The sequence below is a fragment of the Electrona antarctica genome (assembly GCF_951216825.1).
Source record: "Electrona antarctica genome assembly, chromosome: 7".
In the NCBI taxonomy this organism is placed as follows: Eukaryota; Metazoa; Chordata; class Actinopteri; order Myctophiformes; family Myctophidae; genus Electrona; species Electrona antarctica.
In genome coordinates, this window is record NC_136812.1 from 32058877 (window position 1) to 32068005 (window position 9129).

General features: G+C 45.9%; 1 protein-coding gene across 1 annotated transcript; it reads left to right on the forward strand.

Moving 5' to 3' along the window:
• Nucleotides 1–3092: 3092 nt before the first annotated feature.
• Nucleotides 3093–5096, forward strand: mafaa (MAF bZIP transcription factor Aa). The gene is made up of 2 exons (XM_079505837.1): nucleotides 3093–3880; nucleotides 3993–5096. The coding sequence occupies exon 2, from the start codon at nucleotides 4135–4137 to the stop codon at nucleotides 5065–5067; it is 933 nt and encodes a 310-aa protein (XP_079361963.1). The 5' UTR covers nucleotides 3093–3880; nucleotides 3993–4134; the 3' UTR covers nucleotides 5068–5096.
• Nucleotides 5097–9129: the final 4033 nt, after the last annotated feature.

Below are 9129 nucleotides of genomic sequence, written 5' to 3' on the forward strand. Positions count from 1 at the left end.
ACTCTAATTAAGATCAATATTTCAATTTTTTGTAAAAGCGCACAAGACGGAGTGGAGAAGACATGGAGAGAAATCATCTGTTCACAGAGACACGGTGAGACAAAAAAAAGGAAGGTCCACTGTGATTCTACACTCACTGCGTGCGTGTGTGTGTTTGTGTCTTCATTATTCTGCCCCTATTAAATACAAGAAAACCAAACTAATTATAAGCACATCTCTATTTCATCAGTAGAGATCTTCTCAGGGAGTAGGATTAAATATCCCCAAACCTCCCCAACGAACTAACATGCACCTCCTTGTAGTCCACATCCATGCTGCTTTTTCAACAAACAACCTCAACAGCATGTGGTCAAATTCCTAATTGTTAGAGTAAGCCTGGCTGTTAACTTTAAGGCGCGTGTGCGTGCGTACGTACGCGCGCCTGTGGGCCTGTCGTATATCCCCTTACAATTAAAGCTGATTCCTCCATAGCAGTATTACAGTAGTGACTTATACGGCAGTTACAAAACCACCAGGTCGCAGATAACCTTTGAGACACCACCTGGAAGCAGAGGAGGGCTTTGGTTTGGACTGGGGGGCCACGGCGTGGGGGCCCCCGGCTCAAAGCCCACCGTCTACCCCCCCTCTCATTTGCTGATGTCCATTTTGCTTAAATCGGTAGAAGTGCACCAGCAGCGAGCTCCCAATATGCAAAGGCACAATGAAAACCCTGACTTCAAAAATTTATGTCTCAAGCCCTCGGCCACAGAGACACTCCCCTCTCACTGACAATGAAAGGACCACAGCAGATCTTCTTATGTGGCATTTGAATGCAGACTGCTTAGCTTGGCTTTTAGCTCCTGCTTATTTGATAAAAAACCTCTGTTAATGACTTAGCAGGCACCTAAACTTCAAATACCTTGATATGATTTCCATCCTGCTGCTCATCTCCTAGCCGCCTTTTCATCCTCGCCAGCACATTTGAGCCAGGGAGGGCGCGTATTTCACTGACAGCTCGGACAGGAAGTTATAAGCACAGCGGTTTGCTGTCCGTGTCTGACCAAGTTAAACTTACTGCCACCTGCTTTTCATGAAGATGGGCCCCATTTCGCCGATATATATCACAGATATAATTTGTAAGGTTGATGGCACACTTGGGTCTCGTGCGTCTTGGGGGGGGCGGGGGGAGGGCAGCGCAGGTCAGCAGCAGCAGAATCTCTGCACTGTAAAATTTTACTACAAGACTGTACAAATTGAACCAAATGGACCAGTGTAAGTGCCCATATGGTTCCATTTGCACACTTCTTGGAGTCAAATGAACACTGAGGATTTTACTTTGTGTACAAAAGCACGTCCTCCCAAGACACTTATCTGTGATGTCCTGCTCAGCCTTTTCCGCTCTGGGTCACTTTACCTCGTATGCCTCCAGACCAAGACGTACTTGCTTCCACGAAGGGGGCGCACGGTGCGCGGGGCTTAATTATATGTCGATCTGCGGAGATGAGTTTGGATACAATTTGTGGTTAATTGGAAATGAAAATCCTAGCCAATCATAATTAACCCACGGAAATTCGGATTGATTTTTGGCAGTGGGGTGCGTGGCCCCGAATCAATCAATCACTGATGGATTTGGAAAAGGCCCTTGCCTTGTCAGTCCGGGTGTCAGTCCGCCTTAAACTCCATCTATCTAAAAGCAGCACATTCTTAATAGTCCAGTAATAATGTAATTTGACCTCTAACTAATTGCAACAAAAAAAAACTCAACTGATTTTGCATCTTCAATATATCCTGTATAACAGAAAAAAAGTTGCCTGGAATTGTCTGAGGGGAAAGTGTTGAAAATGGCCTGTACAGTATGGCCACCATTGACATCCTATTATATAAGGCAAATGTGCTGACATCATCACATTTTGGCAAGTTGCTATGGCCAGAGTGTTTTTATACAAAACTAATGCTTGGAATGGATTCAGCATCATGAAAACCCCCTAGTTTGATATGTCACATGCTACTTAAAGCATAAGGAAATTTAGAAAATATTGCCTTATAATAGGATGTCAATGGTGGCCATACTGTACAGGCCATTTTCAACACTTTCCCCTCAGACAATTCCAGGCAACTTTTTTTCTGTTATTCAGGATATATTGAAGATGCAAAATCAGCTGAGTTCGTTTTTTTTGCAATTAGATAGAGGTTGATCCTGTATTTTCCATAGATTTCCTGTACTATAAACCAATAAAAGCTAATTCACTTACCGATTAGGAAAAGCCCTTTGATATAACCAAATGTACTTGACGTTAAAAGCAGAGGGAAATCGATTAGTTTGGGGCTGTATAGCTGCTAAAATTAGTCCATTGTAGGCCTAGACTATATTTTTTATGATGTATTGCCTACAAGCGGTGTAGCCTGAAATACGATGTTGCTTGCTTTTGTGACATAACTGGAGTATTTTAATTAGCTATCAATTGGCCTATAAAATGCAATACAGACGAAGCGAGTTCAGACCGAGGCTCATGCAGTTTTTTCCAAGCAGTTGCATGTCGTGTTTTCGAAACGGCGGCGTAGAAGTTTCCTCTATTCCAAGTAAACATTTTCTCAGAGAAAGTACCCAGTCGTGATCATGTTTCTCTGCAGCGCGTTCCAGCCTGCATGCATGCAATGATGCACGCTGCCTCCTCCGTCCCTGCAATTGCACGTAGTCAGTCACTAGAGGGTGGATATGCACCTGTTCTGTTCTGTTCTGTTCTGGTCCCCCGTGCTGCAGGCAAGCAGCCCCCTGCTCTGCTGACAAACCCTCAGTGTTCCTTTAACTCCAAGAGTGTTGAACTTGGAACCTAAGACCTTCTGTTCCATTTGTACGCTCTTGGAGTTAAACGAACGCTAATGATTTTAATGTAACTCCGTAAAGGGTTCACTCTGTTCAATTTGTATACTCTCACATGGGTTAAATTAACACCCAGGATTTGCACGGTGTTGGACAGCATGCAAATGCGCCGCTTGCCATCTCCTCCCCATTGGCCCGTCGCACCTCTGGGTGGGAGGGTCGTGAGAAACGCCGTCTTTATAAAGTGCACATTGCCTTTCCCAGCGCCTCAGTGACACTGCGTGGCCGCGCAGCAAAGCTTTAAAGTCAACGTTTTCTCTCTGGCCCCCATGCAGACAAACTATTAAGTGGAATTTATCACCTCTCCATATAAACGTTAGCATATACACTGCACACACGCAAAGTCAACAACGCGCCCCCGGTGAGTGAGGAGGGGGGATCGGATCATCGCGACCGGACCCGTGAGTAGACACCGCTGCTTACGCACAGATCTGGACACGGGACCATTCTCTCCGGTCCCTCCGCGGAAGGACGTATATTTTACTTATCTGCATCCTTATGTATATGAACTTTTAAAACAGAGCACTGTATGCCATTCCATTTCGGATTCAACGCTTCAAATCGGGGACTTTGGCACATCTTTACGCATGCACGCGTTGCCTGTAAACAGTGCAGTGATTTCCTGACACCCTTGTGTTGAGCTCGTCGCGTTGAAAGTTTTTAAATCCCCGGTGCCGTGCAGTCAGATCTTGGCGCTGCAGTAACTTCAGCCTGCTCCCTGGGACTGTATATGAGCGACTTGTAAACAGTGAGACACTGGAAAATAACACTGACGACAAGAGGGAGGGCGAAGAGGCAAGCCAGCGAATCTTTCATCTCCCTTTGACCAACCAACCTCCAGGCGCACAGTAAATCACTGGAGGCGAATCGACGCAGAGGTGAAGCGAGGACAAGACAGGTTGGTGGCTCCAAATTCACCAGGCTCCAGTTACAGCCGGCCCGGCCGCCCGTGGTATTAAAGCGTGCATTTGACCTGGGAGAAGTTGTCAACAAGAGGAGCGCACGGAGGCAAACTGGCAGGTGTACAAGTTCATTTACATGCATACGTAAATTCACGCCGCTATATATAGAAGTTGTTTTAAGGACTAGCAGCCCTAACACAAGTTTTCTCCTCCCGCCCTCCCACCACCAGTCCCGCAGCTGAGCGCACCGGGTGTGTGCGCGTGTCTATATATACACCGTACAGTCGATCGTTCCCCTTTGCAATCTGAATCCGAGGACTGCCCGCCGTCGGTTTGGCTGCTGTGAGAGCGGGAGTCGTCGCATGGACTGACATGGCCACCGACCTCGCCATGAGCGCCGAGCTGCCCAACAGCCCCTTGGCCATCGAGTATGTCAACGACTTCGACCTGATGAAGTTCGAGGTGAAGAAGGAGCCACCGGAGGCCGACCGCTACTGTCACCGTCTCCCGCCCGGCTCCCTCTCCTCCACCCCCATCAGCACGCCCTGCTCCTCCGTGCCTTCCTCGCCGAGCTTCTGCGCGCCCAGCCCCGGCGGCCAGCCCGGCCAGAACATGTCCAACGGTGTGGGCAACAACAACAGCGGCGGCAACAACAATCAGAACGCGGCGGGGAAGCCGCAGCTCGAGGACCTGTACTGGATCCCCAGCTATCAGCACCACATCAACCCCGAGGCGCTCAACCTCACCCCCGAGGACGCCGTGGAGGCCCTCATCGGCAACGCCCACCACCACCATCACCATCACCAGGCCTACGAGGGCTTCCGCGGGCAGCAGTACGTGGGCGAGGACCTGTCCGCGGCCTCGGCGGCCCACCACCACCAGGGCCACCACCACCACCACCACGGCCACCACGCCCGCCTGGAGGACCGCTTCTCGGACGACCAGCTGGTCAGCATGACGGTGCGGGAGCTCAACCGGCAGCTGCGCGGCTTCAGCAAGGAGGAGGTGATCCGCCTCAAGCAGAAGCGGCGCACGCTAAAGAACCGTGGCTACGCGCAGTCCTGTCGCTACAAGCGTGTGCAGCAGCGGCACATGCTGGAGAGTGAGAAGTGCACGCTGCAGTCGCAGGTGGAGCAGCTGAAGCAGGACGTGGCGCGTCTCGCCAAGGAGCGGGACCTTTACAAGGAGAAGTACGAGAAGCTGGCCAGCCGGACCTACAGCGGCGGCGGGCCGGCGGGGGGCCGGGGGGATCCGTCCGCCACGGGCCACGGGAAGCAGGCCAACACACAGGACTTCTTCATGTGAGACTGAGTTTGTACAGCAAAGACTGATATCTATCCCGACCCAACCCCCCCACCCACCGCCCCCTCAAATGTCCCTTTGATTGAACTAGTATTTATATTTTCTCAGTTTGCATTTTGTTTACAGTTATTACTTTGACAAAAAAGACTATATTGTATATTTAAAAACTCAGAATTGAAACGATTCTTCATGGTCTAAACAAAATAAGCATTAGTGTGTGCGCACATAGGTAATCGTTGTGCGCATGGTGAGTCTTAAAGATGTTTGGATGAATCTGTAGCCTACACAACGACCTCTGATCTGGACAAGGGATCACTTAGCCTGCAGGCTACTTTGTCAAATATAGATAAATAAAACAATTTATCTGATTCAACAGAACAAGGAAACTGGTCGAAAACCGAAGTCTTACTAAACTTAGCCGATCTGATCAGAAAGGGTTTTTTTGTTTTTTGTTTTTTTTTGTCTTAAAAAAAATGGAGATGAATGCATTTTTATTTTGTCAGATTGGACTGCACAAACACAAGGAATTCACGAGCAGACACGGGGGAGAAGCAATATCCTACACATCCTCTCTCTCTGTCTCTAGCTCTCTCTCCGCTCCAGAAAAAAACCCTCTTTCACCGGACTGTTTTGGGCGGAAAGACGGTCTGTCTGTGACGCGGAGAAGGAAGCCTATAGTCCCCCCCCCCCCCCCCCCATCCCTGTTAGCAACCCCTGCATGCAGGACATGCATTGGTACCCAGCCCCAAAAACCTGTCATCTCCTCAAAGCCCTGACATTGGAAAGCATGGCCCATGGTTCTCTTCTCTCTCTCTTAAATGCATCACCTCAATCTCCATCTCCTCTCTCTGCCATCAGTAAGGCCTGGGTATGCACCCCCCCCCCACCCCCACCCCACCATATATCCACCAGAGGTACGAGGACTGCAGACAAGCGCGAATCGACAAAGCAATCTGCTATTTAGCCTACATAGAAAATGGATGCGTCTTACAGCTATTTTCAATCAATTTTTTCTATTGTTTTAACAAAACTAAAAAAGAGAAACGACAAAAAGAGATTAACTGAGCCAGATTTTAGACTTTATTTATTTCCACCTGTACATATGTGTAGAGAACAGTTACTGTGTTATTTTATCTTCTCTTTTTAAGAAAAAAATAAAATACAATCGCCTTTGTTGCTTGATCAGAACGTCTTAATACAATGTTTGTATGTTACAGCATGCAAATAGTCTAACGGTATCCTCTTTTTACTGAACATGTGTAATGTCAGAGGTAAGCCTATAACTGCACTAAGAAGAGATCAAAATTGGGCGAACATTTTTTTGTTTGTTTGTTTTGTACTGATAGGACCTTTGGCTTTGATCTGTAAATTTAATGAGGTATAAATCCAGGACTTAATAAATAGGACAAATACTGCATTCGCTGCTAAATCTCTATGCACCAACCTCATTTAAAACTAACTTGGATATAATTGTTTTTCTTCCTTTTTTTTCTTTTACATCCAACCATGTCTGAGCCTGTCTTAAAGGTCTTCTATCTGATAGGAGGATGATTGGTTATTGATAACATTAACAATGAGACTCTCTGATAGCGCTTATAATGTCTTGGAAGAACTCCAAAAATGCATATTTCTGACGAGAAAAAACCCCAACCCTGGTTCGTGTGTTATCCGCTGCAGCCTAGATATATGTGCAATATTGTGCAGAAGTGTGTGATGCTCATTCATGCCTATATAATAGCTACCTGTTGTTGGACGGCAACCTGTGCAGGAATGGAATACTGGCATTATTTAGAAGACACGTTGGTTTAAAATTAGGTCATCAAATGAGGGAATTCGTTTTCAATTTAACCTGATCATGTTGTGGGCTATACCTACATTAATTTTAATATATCATATTAATTTCAGAGCCATAGACGCCTAACTGATGGGTTTGCGTTTTTAATACAATATTAAAAATATATATAATCCCAAATTAGGCCTATTTAAAGACTAGTGAATTTAAACTTTGACCTTGCCAATCATCTGTCAATCAAGCCATTAACTTCGGTGCTATTCAACAACATTATATCGGCTGACATTCTAATTTCCTTATCAATTTTATTATTTTTGTTTCGGATTAATTCTAAAATGCAGGCATTTCTTAATTCTCACGGTAACCTATAAATACAAAGACTTGGCGTGATGGCGAGGGGACTTCTGCACAGTGCTGTTTATGTATATCTGTACATATAATTTCTATATTTATTCGAGGAACATGTCCTATACCGTGTCAACGATGTTCGAACGTGTCAACAAAGTGAAAACATACAAATGTTTAAAATGGAATGTTGTTGAGAATCTTGTTTTCATAATGTTTAATAAAAAGTTCTGTCCAAAATATATCCGTCTGTTCCCGTCATTCGTTTATGAACGGTGAATTATCATGGCAGCACACCTGGTTTATAGAGCCTAATTTACGATTTGACTAATATACGTTTCAATCAGCAATAAATATCTAGTGATTGACGAATATATTTAACATTTTTATCGACTTATTTTTCCCCCTAAGCAGTTGAATATTCTCAGCCTTAATAAAGATGTTACACTATTGTAGGCTACTTATTACGTTTAAGCCCTAATCAAAAATAATTAATTTGCTTTCGCTAGCCTAGCCCGCAAAATACCCGCAATTAGTCTGTCCTATAAGGCCGTATGAAAAATCAAGATGAAGGAGTTTGATAAAGTGTATATTCCTCTCCAAAGCTAATTTAAACTAAATTAATTTGGGATTCGACAAAGAACATCTGTTTCACAAATATTGTATTTGGTATTTGATTTAAGCATGCAGAGCATCGCCCTAATTGTGATTAATTCCACCTGCGAACACTATTGGCAGCATCAGAAATTCTGAAAAATGTTATATGAAACATATAGAGTCTTTATACGTTATTATAATTTGTCAAATAATTATGTATTGGTTATGAAACACGGTGGGGGGAAAGGGTTTTATTTTGTTTTGTAATTTCGCTCATTTAACTGAAACCCCTTGTGGGGTTTCATATCCTTATGATATTTCCTACAGACAGCTGTCTGACTGTCTCTGCTAATGTCTTTGATCAAAGAGGTGACGACGGAAGAAGGCTGTTTGTTTGGATGTGTGTAATGGCTACATTAGTCTAAATGGCGGCTGTCCGATAGGCTGGAGGATGAAGCGGGAACGGGGAGGCTGCGGAGGTTGTTCTGGTATCTGGTAACATCAGCGGACCAATTTGTCTCCCCGTGCAAAGTGCCGCTGCATCATGCATGCATGCCATGGTGGGCCCCGACTCCCCCGAGCCTCGCTCTCTCCCCCTCTCTTCCCTCATCATCTGGCCCCGCATGCAGCCGTCAGTCAGCGGGCCTCCATCTGCAGCAACACTCGGCACGTCAAGCCGTCGATGGATGGATGGTTCTCTGAGGAGCATGTGGGGTTTTTTTTACGGCTGCGAACCAGGCTCTGCACCGTGGACTGGAGTGGAGAGAGTCGTGTGTCTGCCTGCCACCCTCAAAGACGACAAGGTAGGAGATACACTCTCTCTCTCTCTCTCTCTCTCTCTCTCTCTCTCTCTCTCTCTCTCTCTCTCTCTCTCTCTCACGCACACACACACACACACACACACACCTCACTCTATTTCTCATAGTTCTTTTTGTGTGTGTGTGTGTGTGTGTGTGTGTGTGTGTGTGTGTGTGTGTGTGTGTGTGTGTGTGTGTGTGTGAGCCCCTCTGTTTGCTGTGGTGTGTGTACTCGGTCACTCAGAGACGCATTAAGTGGTCTCTCCTCTCATGGTATAAGAGCAGTGCTGGTTGAGACAGATGTCAGCTCATGTTGGGGCTGATGGGACATCCTTCCACTTCCATGCCCATAAAACACATCACAGAATATCACTTAATTTATGAGTAAGTATAAATCAGGCTCGTGTGTGTGCCTGTCTGACTGTACATTGCATGCAACCTGATAGCGTCATGCACACACATAGTACACGTGCGTGCATGCATGTGTGTGACAATGTGTCTGCCTATAGTTGACCATGTCGTTCAGTGGTTCCC

Excerpts from the sequence above, each read along its gene's own strand:
- mafaa (XM_079505837.1), top strand. The coding sequence starts at position 4,135 with ATGGCCACCGACCTCGCCATGAGCGCCGAGCTGCCCAACAGCCCCTTG.